A 25,641-nucleotide genomic window follows, 5' to 3' on the forward strand; every position below is an offset into this window, starting at 1 on the left:
TCTGAAATATCAAAAGAGATATCTCATATGGAAGGATACTAAAAACAGAAACCCTATATAAATGCTAAAGATTATAAATTTCAAAAAGTTAAAGTAAACCCTTCTCCCCCTAAATGTATCCTATAAATGTTATATAAATCCTAAAGATAATAAAATTCAAAATTTGAAAGTACACCCCCTCAAAGGGATCCATCCATGTGTCTTATATCTTATCTCCATGTGTTCCCCTTGATGCACGTTGCCGGCTTGCAGCAGCCACATGGCTATTATTGTGGACTGTGATGGATGCACGTCTGCAGTTCTTGCCTGCAGCTGGTGTGCAAATGTGGTTGTGGCTGCCTCGGCGCTTGAGCCTGCAACGGTTGTGGTTACTTCAAACCCTTTTTTGTATAATTGTCTTACTTTTTTCAAGAATTGTCTTTACCAAGAAAATGGTCAGAAAATTAATATGTTGAGATAATATATGTATTGTTTTTTTCATGCATGAACCATAAAAAAAATCATTAAAAATAGAAAGATTGTAATACTATGCAACTGACTGCATGAAAATGAATCATTAATCAAACATGAAGACACATGCATCATAATTGAAAATTTTCAAATGATATAACCTTTAAATTCATAATATTCATGTGTGGATTAAGATATGTCAATGGGTCTCAGTACGGTCAAATCTAAAAGTACGAAGATATCGAGAATGATGAGTGTGTGATACAGATATGATTTTTCCCTTGGTTCTAAGAGTTGGCAAAGCCTATGAAATAGGACACAAATGTCCTTACAGAAGGCAAGAAAAATATCGCAATGGAAGTTTTAAAAATTGAGTTATGATAATACTAGTTAGGATTGGGACCTGGTTATGTTTCAATATTTGGTTACGCATAAGTCATTATGGTAACTTATGATATATATGTTCTACATGTTGCTATATGATAAAACTCAAAATTTTGGGGTGTGAAAATGATTTAATCAATAAAAATTTGGGGTCTTAAATAGAAAAAGAACCTGACTCTGAAAAAATCATTATCTATGGATATCAAGGGTCATCTTCACCAGAAATGACGATCAGGAAATGAGTTTGTAAATTGTGATTAAGGAGTTGAGAAGGGATTGTTACAAAATAAGAATTAGATAGAACAGGGGAATATTGAGGTGAGAGTGTGAGTGTTAATATTAACAGAGAATATGAATATTAATATTGACTATGAAAGATAAAGGGTTGTGGATGTTGGCGAATGATAAAAAAGAGATGAAGAATGGAGTGTAGGAATGGTGAAGGGATGAGAAAGAGGAGAGAGATATATGGATCGGTATACATATATCAGTGGATTTGGGATGATTGTATGAATATGAATTTTAATATAGAAGGGCATGCTATGTGGATAATATTTTGGATATGATTTTGATATAATAAATCATTGGATATAAGCTATATAGGTTATGATGAAGAATATAAAAATAAAGGCTTAGGTTTTTATGTTCCAACATGAACATGCCAATTTGATGTAGGTGAGATTCTTATATTCTTTGTTATCTTCAATCAGTAATTAAAATCAATGGCACCTTGATGACTCTTCAACTCAATTTCTTTCACTTGGCCAACAAATGTATAATCAAGTTCAAATATTGCTTTTAGAATGTTTGATGTATACCCTGGTAGAAATTGAGTAAAGACAATTATGATAGGTTAGTGCTACCCAATCATTTGATGGGTTCAATGATTAAACCATGTTTCTCAAAGAATAATTAATTATTAATTTTCAGATTAAAAATATCACGGCCAGTTGAAGAAATAACTAACTAAATGCCAAAAGACGCATGTTACACGTGCCAAATGGAGGAAACCTGAGATTCTATTTTTAATAAATACGATGGATATTTTTTTATTGTTGCAGTATAAGCGGAATATTATGATTTGATAAAGCAAAAATATCTTTAAAGAATGAAAATTTCCTGTTCTTTTTACCATTTTCGGCAGAACTGGATTAGAAGCAACATTTAAAGCAATTTTTAAAAGAAAATTATTGGCACCTTTCTGGCACTTTTGACGACACATCTGCACTTAATAAAAATCATGAATTTTCATGTAATTGTTAGAAGATTTATGAGGAATTTATCAACTCACGTTTGTGCATGTTTCTAGGTCTTTTTGAATTCAGAGTTTAAAAATAGATATTTGGGAAATTTGAGAAAAATATGGCAATCTGGGACAAGGATTGAGGAGGAGAGAAAAATATAAATGACCAAGATTCTTCCAACTTCAAAACAGAGTGATCTTATCATTCAAAATATTATTTTGTCAATTATTAGTATTAAAGGAGCAGTAATCTTATTAGGATTGTAAAGAGAAAGCACCATTTGATCTATTGGGCACGTGATGTTGAGGTTAGTGAAATCTCTGGCCTTTTTCAAAATCATTTCTTCTTCCTCTATCCCACTTTGTCATACTCAACAATCACCTATTTTTTCACCAACCTACATGCTACCATTTACTCTTCATTCATTGGTGTGTATACTCCTCAAAGACTGTATCATCACTCCATTATGTTGCTCATCTGTGCATATCCACCTCCATCTCTGTTGTAATCTATGATGATAAAACCACTTTTCTCCACTCCCTTCATGTACATGGAACAAGCCTGCCACGATCCCCATCACTTGACACTGCCAAAGCGCAACTTCAGGTAATTTAATTAGAATTAACCATTATTCGTCTTTAAAATTGCATTAAAAATATTCTATAAAATTGGGATTAGTTAATAAATTCCTAAAAATAGAAATAAATTAAAATGTCACTTTTTCAATACTTGCTCCCTATTGATTTGATCCTCAATCTCTTTGTGCTCTTAAGGAAAATTGTAAATACTATTGAATAAATCAAAACCTTAATTAACATCTTTCTTCTCTCTCTCTTCATCATGACTATCATTGTATTGTTATCGAGTTTTCCATCTTTAATTTTTTTTGAAATTTCCATCCAATGATTGGTTGTATTTTTTATATTATCAACGGTCTGCTTTTGTGTCTTGACACCTGTTCCTAAAATGTGTAATCTTGCGGCACATTTTTTAATGTCACATTTTCTACTTTAGGAGAATTAAACATTGCCACATACTGATGCATTTTTTGGGTTTATAAAGTATTTATTGTTTCACAATTTTCAACGTCATAATGACAACATTTTTTAATGATTAGTACAAAAAATCATTGTAGTAAATCAATGATTGATCTCTGTCCAAATAAATTATGTGGCAACACATGAACAAGAAGTCATTTAAAACCAAATATAAACTTGAACTAAGTCTAAAAACTGCATTCTTACAGAGAAAATTAATATATGTATATATATGAATTTCATGTCAGAAAAATCTAATAATTAAATTTGGACTTAAAAAATTATTTTCCTTGAAAATCTGATATCATACAATCCCCTTAAATTATCAAACAATAAGAATATCATTCTAAAATAAGATCTAATCATTTAATCTTGATTACACACATTTAATAATTTTTAATGAATTAACATTCTGAAATTCATGATATTAATAACATTTAGCTTGTAATCAATAACAAAACCCCATTACCTTACGAGACATGTGGATAACTTAGCACCAAACATGTAGTTAGCCAATCAATTTGGTTAAAGTTATATATCATTAATCAATTCATATAGTCTGACACATTAACTAGTTTGATAAGCCAGTTGTTGGGTTCTAGAGGCCAAGATATGGATGAAGGATTTAAACTGACCCTTCGTAGAAGACTTTAAAAAATCGCAGTGGCATCAACAAGATGATGAAACAAATAACTTGTGCTAGGATCATATTTGTGATTTCTTGGATCTTGGAGCGAGATTAGTCAAGATGCTCATGTGTTCAGCCTCTAGATGTATCCATGCAATCCTCTACATGCCAAATATCCTCCTTCATGTTGATGAGCCTCATTCACTCTCCGTAGTCGTCATTTTGTCATCCCAATTGCATTGGTAATGGAGAGGAGACATAGGGAGAAGGGAGAAGAAGGGAGGGCCCTACGCAATTCTGGCATGGGTGAGTTTCGTTAAGGGCCTTCCCCTATTTATACCAAATGGGTATTTTTCATCAAACCCCTCCAAACTTATGTATATATTTTGACATCCAAAAACCATTTGTGTATGACCCTTGAGGCCTACGTATCAGTCTAGTTAACGACTCCAATAGCCCAATAACCTTTATTAGCCTTCCAAATTAATTAAATATATCATCATATAGATTAATTGATGTATGCTCGATTTAACCAATCAATATGTTTAGTCTCAAACATGTACGGTGCCAACCTACACCTCGTGCTCTAGAAGATTCAAATGATTGTTCATCGACTCATTCATGGAACTTGTGAATCATTGGTTACCATGTAGGTATAATCCATCAAATACTTGATGCTCTTAGGAGGACTTAGGGTATGTTCAACTATCAAACCCGAATCAGTCATCCAGGTTAGTATTAATACGTTTGGAAATCATCGGAGAACTCTTCTCTAATATTTCACTGCCTTGGCCAAGGACCTCATCGCATCATCTTTCTTGAGTTGTCACCTCTTATTCCGAGGGTGGATGATACCATCTTGACCACACAATCATCTTTGTAAACTTCTTGATGCACATGAACTACGACTATTTAGAATCCCATGACTAGAGACTCGTAGGTCATAGTCAAAGTACAATTAACCTTCCACAAGACATCTTTGGTGTCTTAGGTCTAAGGACCACTTATACAACCTGATTAAAAGTTTGGTATAATACAATTCAGTGATTCTAAATAGTTTGGTATTCTAAATGGTATAATCAATTCAGTGAACTCATCCCACTAAAGAGCACCCACTATCTAACTTTAGTGTCTCCACACTAATGGCTACGAGAACAACCATACTCATCATATGACTGACGGAAGATAGTGCTATTCTATCAAGATACTGTGATGTCCTTCTTGAGTATGCGTCGAATATGAATATTTAAAACACATGCTTAAATACTAGTGATCTCAATATTACAATCTCATCATAATTCACTGAGTCCAATTATGTATGCATGGACTTCATCATAAACATCACATGTGCACTATAATGAATATATTCTCTTAATGAACATGAAATGAGATATGGAATGTGTGATTGGCTTGTAGGCCACATATATTTCCATCACTAGTAAGATGTTAAATGGGTCTTTTGAGCCTCTAAACGATGTGTATTGGGTCCTAGAGGATCTTACATGCAACGTTGTAGGGTAATAGCGTACATTACAATTTGGAGGTTTTATTGAAAAACATATTCGTATATGATGTATTTTGGGAGTAATGTATAGGGGACAACACAACTCCCTTATCCCTTCTTTGAAAGGCCTATATGATGGATGGGTGATGTTTTAGAGGTGAGTGTGATTTAAAGCTGGTTCATTTGATTCTACATTTTGTGGGCAATATTAAGAGATCAATTGAGAAGATGCCTCCAAATAATTGAGTGACAATGCTTTCACACATCCCCTCTCCCAAGACCCATTTCCAGATGTATTTACCTAATACATTTCTAGATTGATAAAGCAGCAAGTAGTACAAAAAATGAAAAGGTATATCCTAAGTATTTAAATCTAATTTATAGTAGGATTCCATTCTAAAGTAACTAGCATAAAAATTGTGGTTCGTAGCATTTTTATAAACCAATATTTATCATGGAGCATGAAACTTAAAAAAATAAAAATTACAATAAAAAGACATAAAAATTCTGAAAGAAAATAGGATTTACTTTAGATAAGAAAATTGACTCCTCGGGAGGGTTTTTAACTTGAGTCTCTTTTCTAACTCCAACAGATTTCCAATCACTAGGTTATTTGGTAGAGTCTCTATCAGATATTTATGTTTCTAACCTATAGATGCATCCACGTAAACTTCATAATTTTTTAAAAACCTCAAGAGGGTTTTTAAAAAATTGCCCAAAGAGTATAAATAAGGGATATCTTATCGTTTGGCACCCTTCCTCTATTCGTTCTCTCCCGAAAAGGATGCCTTATATTGATACTAGATTGTGAAGAGATCCTCCCAGATTTCAAGAAATATTTTATATTATTAATTATCACGCATAATCCTTCATCTGTGTGAGACTCCTGAATGCGTTATGGTATGAATAACAATCAAACCCTCATCGATCACTCTAGTGCAATTCATGCATGGCATTTCTACCAATCCCTAAGTGTCAAACCTAGTAAATCATTATTATAGAACACCTTCTATGATACTTTCACTGCATGGTATGCTATTTAATGTAATCTTCTTCGTTCAGTCAATCTCCTCACACAATTGCAACATTAATCAAAATTATTAACATTAGGTCTAATACCATTAAAAAATTCATACAAACCAATTCAGTCAACTTTTTCTCCAAAATCACCATCTATATATCCTTTGCGTCTCCACAATAATGGCCATGGGATCAGTCATACAATGGTCTTTCCAGATATTTAATGTCCTTCTCAAGTATCCTTTGAATATGAATTTTTAAAATGCACAACTGAATACAAATGATCATTGTATTATGATCCCATTATAGTTCACTTAGTTATTGTAAATACTTATGGAGTTGATTTATAAATATCACACTTGAAGTATAATAAATATTTAATATTAATGGTGAATAAACAAGATGTGAAATATAATCTTGACTTGCTTGCTACGGAAACTTCCAACACATAATGCCAGATCAAATTAAAAAGTAATAAAGGAGATGATGATGAATAATTTCAATTAGGAAACATAAATTAAATAATTGAAAACTCTAAAAAAAGGGAGAATAAATATGAACATAAAAATGGAAGAGACTTGATGTCGCCAACTAACTTGAATCTCAATTGATACAGAATGGAAACTTTGGGCCATCATGAGACCACACCATTCTTTATGAATTTATGTATTCTAATGATATTAAAAGTGGATTAGAATAATAAAAACTTGTGATTGATCATGAGGCAAAAACTCTGAAGGATGAAATTCCTAAAAATTCATGAACCCCAAGGAAAAACTCAAGATAAGGGTATAAGATAAGTCTTACAATACCAGAGCTATGTTGGTTTCTATGGTCTGGATAGAGAAGGAACTTTAGCAATTCATACACTAGAAGAAAAACATAATCATAACTGATCTTTAACATAATCACCTTTATAGGGATCACAATTTTACTCTCTTGATTCCTCAAGCAAGTACTGTTCATCTATTCAATTGTCCAACCTCTATATTTATCTACGTGATACTTGAGTTGTTGAATCTCCTCCTTTGCCTTGATGAGCTCCGCTATGGATCTACGATTTCCATTTTTCCATTCTTATTGCATCATGGGGGGGGCCATCCAGGGAAAGAAATGAGAAGAAGGATGGGTACTTGAATAATTTTGACCTAGGTAACCTTTTTCATGGATTTCTCTATTTTATATTTACCATGAATTTTTAATAAAACCTTAAATTTATGTGTGACCATGAGGCCCATGTATCAGTCTTGTTTATGAATCAAATGGACGAATAAACATTATCTAAAAACCTTAATACTTATCTATGTTACATGGAGTATAATTTATATATTAATTTAACCTGATACATTAGTCGAGTTTCCAACCCTTGGGGTGCAAAGATAGAGCTTATTCTTTAGTAGATACCAATTAGGATATTAAATATCTCATAGAACTATTACCATAATCTATTGTTGTGTAAAGATAGTCCCTTATCCGCGTGATATTCTTACAATGACTTCGGAATGTTCAGTTGTAAAATCCACATTGATCATCTCAGTTAGTACTAATGTCTTGGAAAACCAATCCGCATTGGTCATCTCAGTTAGTCTAATGTGCTGGGAACCCATCAGATAACTCTTCTCCAATATTCTATTTCCTTGGCCAAAGACTGAGTTGCATCATCTTCATTGAGCTTTGTCCTCTTATACCAAGGACAAATTGATCCCATCTTTACCACTCAATCATCTTTCTAAACTTCTCAATGCATTAAAGCTAATAAAGTTTATAATTCCATGATTAGGAAATTTTAGGTCATAGTACAAACATAAATGTCCATTTACAAGATGTCACTGGTCTGAGGATCACTTACACAACCATGACATAAACCAATGTGACTCATAATTACATATAATTGTATCAAGGGATTCATATAGATAAATTTAGTGAAATCTTTCTCCTAAATAGCACCATCCATAGGTTCTTAATGTCTCCACAATAGTTACTAGATGATCAGCCATACTCATCATATAAATGAGGCTAAAGAGTATTATTTTATCATGATATTTTGAGTATCCGTGGAATAGGAATATTCAAAACGCATGCTAAAATAAAATCACTTACTCATATGATTTGTTAATGGAATTCATTATATCAATGAATACTGAGCATGATGTAAAATATGATATTGGCTTTCCGACCACATATTTCATCACCTTAAGTTTGAATCCACCCCCTCTTTGTGCAAATAACCACCAATTAGTTGTAATTAGTTGTATCATAATCAAGTTCGTGGATTCAAATATCTGCAATAACATATTTCAGAGATTTTATGGGCATACGTTGGTGCATTGGTCAATGATAAGTTAGTTTTGAATGGACATGCATTGGTGCATTGGTCAATGACAAGAGACAGGGGTATTTTTGGCTTAATTTGTAACACCCATCCTTTGTTGAGTGTCACTTATTGCCTTTGAGTGTTTTAAGATATAAAGTAGGGCCATTGCAATTCACTAGAGATTTTATCACAGATGGAAAGGGCTTGACCGTAAGATTACCAACTTATACTTTATAATTTATTGATGGGATTGAAACAGTTACCATTAAATCTGGATTTATGCATTGAGTTTTTATATTTGAAATTGGAACATTTGATGAAGAATATATACTTTCGGGAAGAGTCTTTCTCAAAGCACGAAGAAAAATTATGGACATAGACGAAGAATTGGCGATCCTTAAATAATGATAAAATATATTGTTGAAGGCGTTCGCGAATTTGGAAAAAACGAAAAGCATAAGTAAATTATTTAATGCACCATTGAGGTGTTGAAATATCATATAATCATTTGTTAACCACTTCCATATCCAAAAAAAAATGTTACATCATCTAAGGGGAAGTAAGAAAATTTGATTGCTTGGGATCTCAGTTTCCAATACATTCCTTAAGGATATTGACGAGAACTGAAATAACAATATAAAGTCACTATATTAAGAGAAGGATGCAATACAAGTGCAAATGGATAAGTTAAAGCATGCGAATGAAACCGTAAAGAATCCACTCACAGTAGTTATTACTAATTCCATAAGTATGAATACACAGGAGATACCGCATGGTAGAGATCATATCGCGTCAAGTATTCCAAAATTCTGGACTCCATCTAATTTTGATTTGATGATAAAATTAATGTCTATCGGAGTACCCATCCCCCCCCCCCCTCTATTTTGTTGGTTGCTAGGTGATAAACTGACTGTTGTGGACCTTTTTATTTTACTCCCTAAAGTGATACTAGGAGGAAGAAAATTAAGATTAATTCAGTATGATGCTGAGATCTGATGAACACTTTCCAGGTTCCAGTCGATAACATATTAGTTGTAATTTCCTAATTCATTTATTATAAATTTTAAGCATAATTTAGCTGGAAAATATATAATAATTAATGTCTACCATTTCAATTTCATTAATGTCTATCATTGTAACATTTCAGGCTTGCCTCAGATTAAAACAAACTCAATCACCTTAATTTTTACAACTTATATGTTGTATGATGATTTATTTCAGTGTAAACACAAGGCCGACGCTCCCATATTTTGCAATATTAAATGAGCTTAATTATGATTCAGGTGGGAAAATTAAAATCCCTTTATATCATGAATTCCCATAATGCATACGAAGTATTTTAAGTCAGCTTAAGCTTAAATATCATAATGACCATCATAATGACTTTATGTGTGAAAAATGACAAAATTTACAAGGTTTATGTGGCTTTTTTTACAATTCCATGGCATTGACAATGAGGAAACGGGAGCACCTGAATAATGTACTACTTTATGTAGGCATGATAGCGTGGCAAATGACATATGATATTTCCTGATAATGGTAAGTTAAAAATAAATTTAGATTCATTTGGGGATAATTAAAGGGAGGCAGAGAGTCTACTTAAGAAGGATCAGGGAATATCTCGAGTTCACATGGACAAATTATGCCATATCCTTGTATTAGGTATACCTTTGGATATACTAGGTGATACTTTGTAGAATTTTGATAAGAAAGGTAAATTTTATGATATGAAACTTCCATGTTTTTATATCAAAAACATTCTGCCGACCAAGATTTGATTGATATCATAAATAAAGTGGTAGTCTAAAGGGATTGAACGAGGATAAGGAGGTATTCTCTTGTAAAAATGTAATTAAAAAGAAATGACTACTCTACAAGAAAGGGATCAGTTGCCGTATCACACTTACGTCTCTATTTACTGGTGTCTAGGTATTCATCTCAGATATGACACCTGAAGAATTTATTTCATTGGTTTAATGTTGGGTCAGAAGATCAACTCAATCAGAAAATTTATATTTATCCTAAAATATCATTAACCTATGGTATCTAACTGTGACTTACGGACATCTTCGATGAACTAAGATCAATATAGGACTGTCTAATTATTAAAAATGACAAATATAGCTTTAGCTTTAAATCCAACTGGATAAAACTTAAAACAAAGAACAGTGCGGGCAAACTTTATAGTTTCCCGGTCTAATTATATTCCTCTTTACTCCGACCCTAGTACTCAACACAGGGAAAATCAATACCAGCCATTTCCGAACTTTAAAGTTATATTCATTTCTCTTTCTAGACCGCGTCGACACTCAAATCGAAATAATTAGACGGAAACAGGAAAATCAATAAAATCTGGTAACAAGGCGAAGAACAAAACGGGCATAAGAATAACTCAGTTCGTGAGGACAGATTATTGGAGGAAATTATTACGGAAAATGGCAGGGCGAGAAATTATTGGAGGAGGAACTTATCTTGGGGAGCGATGGCGTGGCGGAAGTGGCAGCGGTGGCCGTAAGGGCAGCTTCCGCCGGACAAGATCATGCGGCAGAGCTCGGTCTTGTAACGGGGGTGGCGGATGACGGGACGAAGCTCGGCGATGCCGTGGGCAAACTGGCAGTGCTCCCCGTACGGGCACGCCCCCGTTTCCTGCCACTTGTTGCACAGCTCCGTCTTGAACATTCCCTGCGCGTACGCCTCGAACTCCAGCGTCGCCTTCTCCCTCTCCTTGTCCTCGTCCAGCGGCACGTACACTTTTTGCTGCTCCCAGAAACCCCCCCGTTAAAGAACAAACAATCGTCGTCGGCATCCACAATGAAATGTTCAATGAACGGATGACGGATTAACAGTGAGTGGATGACGGGTTTGACAATGAGCGGATGACGAATAACGAATAACGGATGACGGGTTAACAATGGACGGACGCCGAGTAACGGATGACGATATGACAGACGGAACGGGTTTCCGATCAGTCGTCGTTATCACCATTCGCCGTTATTCATGGTCGGTTCGTGGATGACGTTTGTCACAGACGGAAGCGCTTTCCGTGCAGTCATCGGTATGGCCATTTGCTTTTATTCTTGGACGGCTAACGGATGACGGTATGGTCGACGGAATGGGTTTCTGTTCAGTCATCGGTATCACTATTTGCTTTTATTCGTTGGACAATTAACGGATGACGTTTTTTACGGACGGAAGGGCTTTCCCTTAAGTCATCGTTATCGTCATTCGTCTTCATTCAGAGAACTGAATATGGATACTGGTTTATGACCGACGTAACGGGACTGAACGGGACTTTTGGTCTGTCATCCGTCGCATGTCTTCTAGAATGATAGTCGTCATCGGCATCGTCATTGCTCAGCTTAAGGCAACGACGAGGGATAACGATTTGAGACGAACGGAACGGGCCTTCCGTTCGTCCATCGTTATCGTCCTTCGTCCTCATTTATCTCGGAAGGATGACTGATGACGGATGCCGGTTTATCTTGGGAGGGCCTTTCGGTCAGTCATCGTTGCCTTCGTCTCCAGTCAATTTAAGTTCGGGGACGGATGACTAATAACGGTCGGTACGAACGGAACGGGTCTTCCGTTAGTCATCCTTCACACGTTTTGTCGTCCTATCCGAGGGGTCAGAAGGACGGAACGGGAGACTGGATAATTGAGTTCGATGACGGCGCGAAACGGTACAGTACGGGTGTCGACCGTTACTGTTACGAGATAATGATGATGATGAGTTACGTCCCGTTCCTTTAATGCTGATGACGATGACGAATTTGTCATTGTCACTGTTAAAGGATAATATAACGATAACGACTCATCATTTTCTACATTCATAATCTGTCAGATGACGTTGACGATACTGATATCGTTAAGGTCTTGGATGACGATAACGAAATCATCATCTTCATCTGGACTATAGTTGAAGAAGAAGAAGGTAAGGGGAAAGAAAAAGCTCACCGGTCCGAGCACGGTAGGGTCGGAATAACGGAAACGGCTGTTTCGATTCCCGCCGGAGAGCTTCATGTACCCCTTCGACCGGATCGAAATGCTCTTCGGGAGATTAACCCTTTGATCTTGAACCGGAGACCTCTTAGCTGGAAAATAATAGTTCTGGCAATCAGAGGAAGATGGACTGCCGATGAGGTCGAGCCGTTGGAAATCGTTGACCAAGTCAACAGGAAGTCCAGTGTAGATCTCCGGCGGACACGTGGCGGCTCCTACGCCGTAGGATGAGATGATGGTTAGGTGACGTGCCAGCTCGACATTGGCCAGGCGGAGGTTTGAATTTTCCAGGCGGAGGGCTTCTGCTTCGTCGGCCGCTTCTTCGAGATGGGAGAGGCATAGCTGACATCTTGCCAGCATCTGCTCGTGGAGAAGTGTTAATCGCGCAAGGCTGAATATTTGCTCTGTCGCTGTTGCTTTCTCTGTACCGTCCTCATAAGGGACCATCTGGTAGTGGAATTGAGGGAGAAACGAAGCAGATGCCGTGGGAGAGAACAGCGAGTCGCAGATGTTGAAGGATTCTTGTTTGACGGTAATCGGAAGAAGCGGTTGCGAACAACTGACGAGAGAATCGGAGATTGTGTTGCCATTGTTGAAGTCGCTTTCCGTCTGCATTTCATGGAATGACTGATTTGTTGTTCTAGCCGGACGCAGTTCTGCAGTTGCAGCGATTTGATCAAAATATCGTATAATAATTCCTTTTCTTGATTCTTGGAATCAAATAAATTTCCTCAAACGGATGAACGGAACACCGAGGTGCAGCGTCCGTGGCATGATGGCTTTCAACTTTTTCAAGCGTCGCATTCAGTTATTTAATTGAAAGTAACAGAAAAAGACCGATTCAAGAAAACACAAGAAATGACCAAATACCCCGAAATTTCATGCATCGCGAAGGTCTGAAATCCTCGTAGTCTGAAGCAGCATCGTCTCTGTCCGCCAAACTGCAAGAAAGAGTGCTGCGTGAAACAGAGTAAATATTCTAGAAATTTTCGAGAACTCTCTGTGCAGTCCATGCGAACCGCTATTCACTATTCGATGCATGCTGTTTCACGCCGATTGAAACTCAGTCTTGAAAGAAAGAAAACAAGAAACAAACAAAGAAGAGAAGCTTGTAAATCTACAGTTCGAAATCAAAAACTAGTTTGCGTAATAATTGAATTTCACTTCCTCCAACTCTTCAAGGTAGCTTCCAAGACGCAATTGAAAAGCAAATTAGAGGAAGAAAGTCTTCCGTCCTACCTCTTTCGAAAGGCCGACGACAGAGAGCGAGTGCGAAGAAAACACTGGAAAAAGCCTCTGTGATCCCGCGACTGCTATTTATACCAGCCGAGAGGCGATTCCAGCTCTGACGTGCTAAAAAGCGTAGCAGAGAGATCGTGGAGACCGTTAGGAATTCGTAACGGAGATCACAAACGGCGGGGCTCAACCAATGGAAATCGGCCACGTCATTAACTATCTTTTTCTGTTAACCTCCCGTCGAAGTGTAAACCGGCGAGATTCTTCTTCTTGCCGCGCTCCAACTCAATCGGAGCCGCTCATCTTATCAAAGGCGTAAAGATATCATCGTGGTATGGACGGACGTCCATCCGTCATCCGTTCCGTTCAATACAAGAAATGTTTCGGTCGTCCAACCTCCATCGTCATCGATTTGTCAACCATGCCGTCATCCGTTTCGTCTTTTTTACTTCGGATGAGAATATCCGTTCCGTTACCGGCCATCGCACCTTCCGTAGCAACCGCATTTCACACCGCGCAGGGCCTCTGTGTAGTGCGGTTGTGCAGTGGGTGCGAATTTTCATAAAAGAAATAATAAAAAAATCTCTTTTCATGACCTGCGATTAAGGCGACGGAGCTTCTTTTTTAAAAATATTATTTTCTTTTCTTTTATTTTTTATTTTTTTCTTAATTTTTCCTTATTATTTTCTACCTATCTTCTTTTCATACTCTTTCCTTATTCTTCTTTTCTTATTTTCTCTTACTCTTTCTTATTTTTCTCTTATTCTTTTCTTCCTTTCTTCTTTTCATCCTCTTTACTTATTCTTCTTTTCTTCTTTTGTATTAATCTATCTTATTTTTCTCTTTTTCTTTTTTTTCTTTTTTCTTCTCATCCTCTTTTATTATTTTCTCTCACTTTTTCTGATTTTTCTCTCATTACTTTCTTCCTTTTTTCTTTTCATCCTATTTCTTATTCTTCTTTTCTCTCGCTCTCTTATTTTTCTCTTATTACTCTCTTCCTTTCTTCTTTTCATCCTATTTCTTATTCTTCTTTTCTCTTACTCTTTCTTATTTTTCTCTTATTACTCTCTTCCTTTCTTCTTTTCATCCTATTTCTTATTCTTATTTTCTCTTACTCTTTCTTATTTTTCTCTTATTCGTTTCTTCCTTTCTTCTTTTCGTCCTCTTTTCTTATTCTTCTTTTTTATTATTCTTTCTTATTTTACTCATATTCTTTTCTTCCTTTTTTCTTTTATCCTCTTTTCTTATTTTCTCTCACTTTTTCTTATTTTTTCTCTTATTACTTTCTTCCTTTCTTCTTTTCATCCTCTTTCCTCATTATTCTTTTCTTATTTTCTCTTACTTTTTCTATTTTTCTCTTATTATTTTCTTCCTTTCTTCTTTTCATCTTATTTTCTCATTCTTCTTTTCTTCTTTTGTCTTACTCTTTCTTATTTTTCTCTTATTCTTTTCTTCCTTTCTTCTCTTCTTCTTCTTTTCTTCTTTTGTCTTACTCTTTCTTATTTTTCTCTTATTCTTTTATTCCTTTCTTTTTTTCATCCATTCTTCTTATTCTTCTTTTCTTGATCTCTTATCATGCATATTCCTTTCTTTTTTTCATCCACTGTTTTCTTCTTCTTTTCTTCTTAGACTTTTTCGTCCCAGCAATTTTCCTTCTTTTCTTAATCTTCTCTTAATTTTTCTATCTTCCCCTTTTTATCCTCAATTTTTCATATCTTCTTTCCCCGTTTCCCCATCTCTTATTTTCCCAAATGTGCGATTTTGTACCATATAAAACCTTTCAAAGAGAATTTATCGCGAAATTATAAAGCTGAGATCGTTCGGCGGGATAATAAATAAATGGCGGGAAAGGGAACTTTTGAGAGAATTCAAATTTCGTTCTTCGTCTTCCTCGAGCGGCTTCGATCTCGGAACTCTCTCGTTCAAGCGCCAGGAGGGAAATCGGGGCGATTGTTTGGTTTCGGCGATGGCGGAGGGAAGCGGGGCGGACGATCTACGCCGTGCGCCAGATTTCTGACGTCGGCAATGCTGATTTGCTCTTCTCCTGCGAAAATTTCGATGATCAATGACAGAATTAGGTAATGACGAAGAAGAGGAAAGATCTGATAATTACGATCGATAATACCACCGGATGATGATCTGAAGTTGACGACCATTCTCGATTCGTTCGGCGAGACGGCCAGAAGCGCAAGGAAACACACGATCGCTATCTTCATGGCGTGGGAGATGGCTGAGATCGAGGCAACGAGATGAGGCTCAGAAGACCGCAGGGTATGTTGCCTTATTTGCATTCTCTGATGCTTTACTATTTATAGATCGGGATGGTTCATGGATCGAAACTATAGGTTGATGGAAACTAGTTCCTTAGATCTTCTAGGCGACGGAAAATAGGGAGATAATGTCCGGCACACGTTGCTTGAAGAACATGAATCACGCAAACATCGCATGTGAAGAAAAGTACGTCATTATTGGTTGCGTCATGGAGCATTACAAAAACATGAGATTAAAGTTTTATACACCAAATACAACGTGACATTTGGTCGTATTGATTGAGGGATTATCATCTTCATTCGATGTTGACGAGAAACTAACTCGTTAATTAGTCTTCTCTGGAAAGTCGTTTTTACCGGACGTATACTACGTAGCTATTATGTGCCTATGCAAGAGTTAAGCTTTGACATTGATAAAGATGAGATCTTTCCTTTTAAATTGAGATACTTCTCTGGAGGATCTTCACGTCTTTATTGACTTGATGTTCATCTCTAATGCATCGAGTTCTTCAGTACAGAGTAGAACTTCACATTTCGATGGCACTCCTGTCAATCTTGACCGACACAAAAATTTATGAAATGTTCTAGTATGAACTTATATGTTTAGAAATACAGTCCGCCCCTTCATGATCAAAGAATTACACAGCCAGAACAAGTCCACTACCACATTAATTCTTTCACATCAACTCAACACTCGCGTTCCAGTTAGAGAATTTCAATCAGGAAATCATTAAGTACCTTTTAGAGTTGATATTTTTTCTAGTTTGCATCGATTATGCTCCTTTTGATTAAAATATGTGGCTAGTTATATTTTGCCTAGTAATTATAACTTATTCCTGATTTATTGAAAATCAATTTCAACTCAGAATTAAGCCACGAAAAACTCGTGATAATCTAGACTTTTAACTAAAGTATCATTGTTTTATGCATTGAATAGTTTTATAGAATGTCAGCGTTCTAGACAAATAAAGCATGAATTTTTTTTGGAAATCAATCATTGGAAATGAGTTTTAAAATAAGGTGAGCTACAAGCTTGTGGGTCAAGTTCTGCGAGTTGACTATTTAAACCCATTTCTGATTCAAATTACATTCATATTTTTCCAAAAACTATAAAAATAGATAGATAATCGGAGTAATTTTCACCAAAATTTCCAAGGATGGATGGAGAAAGAACAAGATAAATAGATGATTCTATGTCATCTATCAAGTCAATATAGACTTCCCGAAGGATATTGTCACGAGGGGTTAAACTACCAAGGTTCTGAATCGCAGTTTAGCAGCACATTGGCGTTGATCTTGATCACCAAGTCAAGCACCCTTCACAGTTGCTGCACAAGTCTTTGAGTATATTAGAGTTGAGGAGAAAAGTGGGGTCGGCCTCTTTTGAGAGAACATGATGGGATCCTTGATAGGATTCTCAACCTATTTAGGGGTGGTTTTGTCATATTAGTCCATAGAGGCATTTCAGTCATTTCACAATTATGTATTTCCTTTAAATAGGGATGCCCTCCCTTTAGGAGGGCAGTAAAGAAGAAGAAGAAAGAAGTACTCTTTTGTCCCCTCTCCACGTCTAGGTCTGTCCTCCCTCTCTCCCTCTATGATCCCCGTCCTTGTGATTGTCTATACATCACTGCATCTTCAGGCGGCTCGTCCTCAGCCAATCCCTACCCCCCCCTCTGCTCGGCCTCCACTCCGATCCTTTCCGTTTCACCACTCTACCCAGGGAATTTTTGCCCGCCTCGTCCTCTACCCTCCTTCCGATACAAGCCTAGATTGTATCAGAATGTTGTGAACTATATTGTCAAGAGAATTTACAGGGTTGGATGTGAGTAATTGAGTGCCAGCACGGCCTTGGTAATCTGGCCTTTGGTCATTACATCAGTATTGGCGGGGAGGCATCACTCCCAACCTGCGAAGTCCTCTCCCCGACCCACTACTAGAATGTCAATTCTGCCGCTTCATCCCAATAGCATGCTCACCCTCAATCAATCTTGTCAAGGCATCAAATGCCTATGGGACTTAGGTAAGGATGCGCTCCATTGCCTCATCTGGATCTGACATCCTTTTTACATCATCCATAGGCTGTGATACTAAGCATGCAATCTCCCTACCTCGCATCGTCACCACCATTGGTCAGCTAATGCTTAGAACAAAGACATCCGTTCACTCTAAGTAAGTTGTTGCCTAGGACCAGGATAGGCGTCGCCACCCAAAGTTGCATGGAAGGTGTGCGTGGAGCATGTGCATGCCCATCAGCATTAGTGGCATGACTGCGTGCATCAGAATGTTGGTTGCCATCATCATTAAGAGCCCATGTAGCATTGCTGCTCTTTGGGGCTGGTAGCAAGACGTTCCATATGTGTGGCGGGACACCATTGGGAACATGCCTAGATGGCGTCCCATTGCTGTGGACATCGCCGCCAAGGTGCAGGCCAGCGGTGCATCGAGCCCTTGTGCGGCAGCTGCACCATTGGTGTTGATGTTGCATGCACGGCCGCTAATGTGGAAACCCTAACAGACTGGGGGTATTGTAGGTATACGAAGCTCTCCAAAAGCTTCAAGTCTGAAGATGAAATGGAAATAAAGTTTTTTATCAAAATATATGACTTTAAAGCAGGTTTAGTGCTTTAAAGAATGATATAATATTATATGATCATTCCTTGAAAAATTATTGAGATGACTAATTGTTGAGATTATCCGTTCATGCGTAATGATGAAGGCCATAATTTTTCCATCCATCAACTCCACGAGGACATCATAGAGTGAAATTTAGTAATGTCCTCGGTATTTCCTTATGTTTCTTTCCACCCTCGAATGTCACATTTCTTTTTGCTCGAACTATAAAAATATTAGTTATCTTTCCAATTGTTTCAATTACAACCACAATGACTGTAACGTTCTTGAGATTTGAATTACTTCAACAGATTCAGCTGCACCCATTATCACTCAGTCTCTTGTTACACTAAAGGCTCATTCCATTGACATGAAACTAACGCGATATATTATTCAGACATCAAAAGCTTTCAAATTATATATATCATGGTGGCATATAATATCATTTGAAGGTGTAATTGATGGTAAGAATCAAAATTGTATGATATTTTTACGATTTGAATTTCTTGTTATGCTCAAACTCTTGATTGATATTCTCGACTTCAAGTTTCCATGTGAACAAGAGCTTCTGTTGAACTCTATGGCCAAATGAAACCCTGCTCTCTAGAGATTTATTATGCCCCAAGGAAGCCTAATCAAAAGGCCCCCTTACGCTGGTCTCTACCTTTATAAATATTATCCCTCTATTACCTACCTACACTACTTGTCAAGAATTGTAATTACTTTGCCAGGTCAGCGTCAATTGGGTCACCTTGGTTCCTCTCCTCTTGCGCATTGAACCTTCCTTTCTGTTTTTGATGCTTCCTCCTTTCATAGGCTAATATAGGATCATGACATACTACTATTTAAGTTTTAATCACATAGAAATGATCTGGTGACACTCACACCAATCTCTAGAAGATGGAAAGAAAATTTCCTTGGCATGAAACTATACAAACATGTTAGTCACATATCAAATGATTTCAAGAAAAATCACATATATATCCAGAAGGCATATTGTGGATAAACACAGAGCAAGGTGGAAACATGCGACAAGGTGATGGGAAAATTATAAGGCAGAAAAATGTTCGAAAGGTGATGGGAAGAGAACATCACTAAGAGATAATGTTGGGAAAAGAGAATTATAAGATATATATTATGTATTTTTATGATTTAAGGGAAAACGTTCTATTGGTTCTTGGGCCTTGATCTGGATGAACAAAATGATTCTTTGAATTGAAAGCTTCAAAATGAAATCAAAACTGAAGATTAAGCTTAAAGGGCATTTTAGTAAATATAACATGTGTTTTGATGAATATTCAAAGTAATACATGCCTCAATAAGGGTTGTGATCAAATCACAGTAGGTCCTCAGTCATATTAAAAGCCTAGTTGACTAATTGTAAGTGAATATAAAATAAAAGCCTTAGTCATATTAAAAGGCTACTTAGTTTGACCATATGGTGAATAAGCCATATCATGTATTTAGGACTTTTATTTTCTATGGAATCAAGATAAACATATTTTCTAACATTTGTCTGAATTTGACTTATTTAATAACTTCTTAAAAATCCAAATAACTACTTTCGAGTATTTAAGGCTGAATTTACTGATGATTTAATGAAAATTAACTACATGAAGATATTACTATCCAATGGTGATATCTTGATTTAAATGACGTGGTAAACAAAACTAAAAGTTTCAGAATATTTTAATACTGATATCCTTTGCATAATGACTAGTTTTTGCTCTTAACACTTGAAAGGTATTTTGAACTTATGGCAAAATATTAATTATGAATATTTTAAAATAAAATGATTACTGTTTTATATTGTCTAATCATAATCAATAGATATGAACCGTTCCAAAGGGAATTGTTGCATTTGTTGCATGAATGAAAAAAGATATTACTACAGAGAAGTCATAATTACATTTACAAATTTTATTTGTGAATTAATAACTTTCTGATCTAAAAATATTCCTATTGGAATACATGAAATCAGGCCTTGTCTTGGATATTACTTAAGGAGTTGTCATTCTAAGTGTTGTTGATGAGAAGATATTTTTCATAAATGTATTGTTAGTGCTAGCTCTTTGTGGTCAGTTAGGTTAAGGTTTTGGGGGCCATAAGAAGAAGTCTTTGGTGGCCGAGTTGAAGTAGGTTAAGCGACGTAGTTCCGTGGAAGACTTTGGGGGTTGACAATCATAGAGATATATTGAATTTTACTGTTTTTTGGTATCCTTGTTCAGCCTTATTTTCAAGCGATCTTCTCGGAGGACATTCACACAAACATGATTAGGGCACATCATCACCTCGGGACAAATACCCCTAAACAACATTAAGGATTAGCCTAAGCTGTCTAAAACAATTGTGTCTGCTATGGCCTCTATTTCATTTGCTACGTAGGAAATCCTAGGTTAATATATATATCTATATATATATATATATTACCAAATTCAACCCCCCTAGGTTGTTCCTTAGCCACTTAAACTAACAAAAATAATATCAATAAAATGATTAATCGAATAACCTAAGCATGTATTGAATATATGATTTCTTAGATGCTTATGTGAGACATATCAAGCTTCTTGAGTATTCAACCTCTAGATGTATCCACACAATCATTGTCATGTCAAATCTCCTCCTTCACCTTGACGACCTCCGTTCACATTTCGTTGTTGTCATAACGTCGTCCCAATTACATTTAGAATGGAGAGGAGTTATGAGAAGGGAGAATAAGGGGGAGAGCCTTGTGTATTTCTGGCTTGGGCGAATTTTGTTTAGGGCTTTATTTTATTAATACTTGATGTGTATTTTTCATAAAACCCTAAAACTTTAAGTATGTCTTTCAATGATCAAAAGACCATTTGCCTGTGACCCTCAAGGCCCATGTATCACTCATAGTTAATGACTCCAGTGGCCCAATAAAGTTTATTGACCTTCCAAATTAATTAACTATATCATCATAAAGAAATAATGAATGACCTATTGATTTAACCCAGTCGATAGGTCGAGCCTCTAACCTGTGGGGTGCCTAGCTACACCTTGTGCTCTAGGAGATACAGAGGATTATGTATCGACTCACTCATGGAACCTGTCTATCATTAGTCCCTCATTCACTTGATGATCCTAATGTGACTTTGGGTATGGTCAACTGTCAGGTACATGCCCATATATAAGGTTGCGAGATAGAAATATAGTAGAATATGAAGCATGCATTAATATGATTAACCTTTCATTTGTAACCATTTTCTTCATTTATTTCATTTAAAATCGTGATATCATATACTATATACCTATTTCACTTCTCAATATAAGTATAATGTTTCCCAATTTTATTATTTGATGAATAATAAATTTGTTATGAACTAAATTGATCAGAACTTTTTTCATTGAGACATTAGAATATGATATTTTTAAGGATTTTTATAGAAGTTCAAGATACTTCTTATGAAGAAATGAATTTATTAAGTCACAATACTCAATATGGTGTTTTTTGTTTTTCAAAAGTTTGAGTTGATTATATTGATGGAGATAGCTAGAAGGTTGATTTAGAATGTCACAGGCTATGCCGTTAGTCTAATGAGTTGAAAAAGAATGCCGGGAGGTTTGTGGTTGTAAAATAAGTTGGACCTTAAATCTTAAACTAAAGACATGGCCCACAAAGAGAGAACACCACATCGACTACATTGAAAATATGCACTGGTAATAAGCACTTCCAAATCACTTATCAACACTTTAATAATTTAGTTAGTTTTAAAAATACATTTTAGAAATTTCTTTATTTAGTCAATACATTTTCAACTATAATATTTAAGGCCAGTAAATACCATGTATGTAATAAAGTCTCTAAATATTATTTTATATGTTTTCCTAAGTCATGTTTTCTATAATTCTCTAATTTTTCTCAATACGATTTCATTTATTTCATAAATAAAATATCACTTTTACATAATTGATTGAAATCATATCATGCAATCCAATCACACTCCTATGCCTTGTTTATGATAATCCAAATAATGAATAATGTCTATTATTATTCAAATTACATATTTATATTGAAATCCAATAGTAAATATAATTTTTTGGGAATTATGATGCGATCATGATAGATTGATCACTTTAGATAAACATGTATCATAAGAATTCATATTTTTATGATGTACAAGGAAGGACACCTCAATAACCTGATATAATATCGTCTATAATTTCACATGCGATGTGGTTGATCCAGAAACCATTTTAATGGATACATTATGGATAAAATAGTCCATGCTATTTGAAGACAATGTTCACTAGATAAACCAGTTCATTTCATGTCATAGTTATGTACGGGATTATTTGAGGTGAGACACTAAAGGCCTCATGTAGATGGATGGTTGTGTTTTGACTATGACTAATGAGTCCTTGATAATGAGATACTAAAATTCTTATCTCAGATGGATAAAAGATTCCATGAGGATGCTTGAGTTGTCAAGATGATATCATCTGCCTTCCATATAAGAAGGCACCAAATACATATAGAGAAGTTTTCCAATGACTTCTTAATACACTAGTCCTAGATATAATGACTAATTAAGGTTAGACATCTTTTCATACCCTAAGTTGTTCTAAGAAAGTTGCATGGATGAAGAATCATTTATACACCACCTAGTGACAACAAGTTTCTAAGGATTAAATAAAGTCTGTAAAGTTTAGAACATGCACAATAGCTAAGCTCCTCACTTGTTGGCTACTCAATAATTTTATTGAATTAAATAATCAATAATTGCTCTATGACCTACTGTTAGGCCCCTAACTAGGCGGCATTCCTTGCCCAGAGGCCTGCGTGCTTATTGGGAGGGCGTGTCCGTTGTATCTTGGTTCAAGACATTTTTAAGGATTGAGTCATAATTGGTAGCGATGCCCAATACCTGATCTTTCAGGCCATTGCCACTATCGGTGGTGATTCACGGCAGACTGTGCACGTGCTCGTCCGCGCCCAAGGCGGGACGGATCAGGTACGGTCCGCGCGCGCTGGGCGCGCGGGCTGAATGGTGTGTGTGCGTGCGCACCAAGCGCCGCGCGCCAATGCCAAGCGCTATGCGCGGCCACCAACGCTACCCCCCAGAGCCGAGCGCTGCGTGTGGGAGCGGAAAGCACTGCACGCGGGTGCGGGACGCGCAGGCCAGGGGGCGTGCCGCAGTTGCAGCACGCGGAGTTGTGCGGGGTGCCGCGTAGCGGCTGATAACATGCAAATTAATATACTTAATTACTGAATTATACATTCTATTTATGTGTTTTAATGGTCATATTTGCATGTTATCATGATAAAATACATTGAAATCAGTTAACATGTCATTTTTCTATTATTTCATATTTTATATCATTTTTACATGGAATTTGACATTGTTTCAGTGAAGAAATATTTTTACATGATTTTATTTGCTTGGTTTAAGGTCAGTAAATCATCTCCTGATTTTTCTGAATTTTCCCCATATTTTTATGAATTTTTCTGAATTTTTCTGACCATTATTTAGGCAAGAAATGATTTTTATTTAATTAAATAATATATTGATTATTTATTTTGGATTTTAAATGCATTTAAAATGAATATCCACGTCATTCGCCCGAAATTCGGGCGAATGAAGGGATATATTAATTAAATAAGAAAGTAGAGAAGAGAGGAAAGAGATAGGAAAAGTCAAATAGAGTGATTAAAAGAGAGAGAGAAAAGCGGAAGAGAGAGGAGAGAGAGTAGAGCGGCTAGAGAGGAGAGAGAAGAAAAGATATTTAATAGGAGGAGAGAGATTTGAAAAGTCAGAAAGTGCGGCCGATGCGGACAACGAGGGTGCACGTGTCCCGAAACACGGAAAGCAAGAAAATCAAGCCCAGCCAATAGGAAATTCCAATTTTTTTAGAGAAAATAAAAGAGATCCAACGGCCCACATTTGATCTCACTAAAACTGCGATATCTTGAGATCTACAACTCCGATTGGGCTGAAATTTTGAGGGCAGGTTCGTCTTTTCCTCCTCTATAATCTGGACGGTTGGATCTTTAAATAGAGGTCAGAAAAAAGCAAAATTCATTTTTGGAGGCTCTCCCCAAGCAATTGGCCAGGAAGGACACAGGAGGCATTCTGGAAGTCGTCAGATCTGGATCTCTTTATCAAATTTGTAAGTTTCTGAATTGTATTTGATCATCTTCTAGAACGATTCGAAAATGCCTTGGCATGGGCAAAATGTACATGCCCTAGATTCATGTTTTGAATGCATCAGCACTTCTTTTTGATTTGGATTCGAGATCTGACTTTTGATAATTAATTCTTAATCATTTTAGGACATTTCTGATTCATTACATTTTTAATTTAGGGTCAAAATTGGGGCTTTCCCCAATTTCTTCACTTTCTCTCTCTAGGTTAATTTGATTTGTTTCTCTCTCTAGATTTCGGTTTTTATTGTTTAGGAATTTAATTTAATATATAAAAAAACCAAAAATAAAATTTGAACCGAAAATTCATCCATTTTGAACTCCAATTCAAAAATCACTTTCTTGATTATTAATTTCCCAATTTTAATTCTGAAAATTATTATAAATTTTATTAAATTGGGAAATTAATAATTTATGTTTTTATGAGCTTAAAATAATAATAATATTCTTATCTGGAATTATCTGACCGAAATCAAAATTAAGTTTTACTTAATTTTGATTAATTTAAGAATATTATTTAATATTAATTGAATTAAATATTGCAAAATTCAAAATTACTTGACTTGATTCATAAAAATTGTTTGAAAATTCTGAATTGTTGCCTCCTTGCGGATCGACCCCTTGCTTGCTCTATATTCTTATTTAGTAATTAAGGGAATTATAAATTTATTGCATAAGTCTAAAAAGCGCAACGACCACGTAATTTTATGTGATTTTTCGGCTTATCAGCGGCCACGCGGGCAACGCGTGCATTGCGTGTGCGGGGCGCGGGC

General features: G+C 36.0%; 1 protein-coding gene and 1 long non-coding RNA gene across 2 annotated transcripts; both read right to left on the minus strand.

The window, feature by feature from the left end:
* Nucleotides 1–10,885: 10,885 nt before the first annotated feature.
* On the minus strand, nucleotides 10,886–14,299 carry LOC144703377 (zinc finger CCCH domain-containing protein 9-like). The gene is made up of 4 exons (XM_078575556.1): nucleotides 14,190–14,299; nucleotides 13,451–13,536; nucleotides 12,536–13,236; nucleotides 10,886–11,338 (listed from the first exon to the last, which is right to left on the minus strand). The coding sequence occupies exons 1-4, from the start codon at nucleotides 14,297–14,299 to the stop codon at nucleotides 11,033–11,035; spliced, it is 1,203 nt and encodes a 400-aa protein (XP_078431682.1). The 3' UTR covers nucleotides 10,886–11,032.
* A 1,273-nt stretch (nucleotides 14,300–15,572) lies between these two features.
* Nucleotides 15,573–16,271, minus strand: LOC144703063 (uncharacterized). Its single transcript, XR_013581469.1, has 2 exons — nucleotides 15,942–16,271; nucleotides 15,573–15,860 (listed from the first exon to the last, which is right to left on the minus strand). It is a non-coding gene; the product is annotated as an uncharacterized LOC144703063 (long non-coding RNA).
* Between the last annotated feature and the right edge of the window lie 9,370 nt (nucleotides 16,272–25,641).

Source organism: Wolffia australiana, chromosome 5, assembly GCF_029677425.1.
Source record: "Wolffia australiana isolate 7733 chromosome 5, ASM2967742v1".
Lineage (NCBI taxonomy): Eukaryota > Viridiplantae > Streptophyta > Magnoliopsida > Alismatales > Araceae > Wolffia > Wolffia australiana.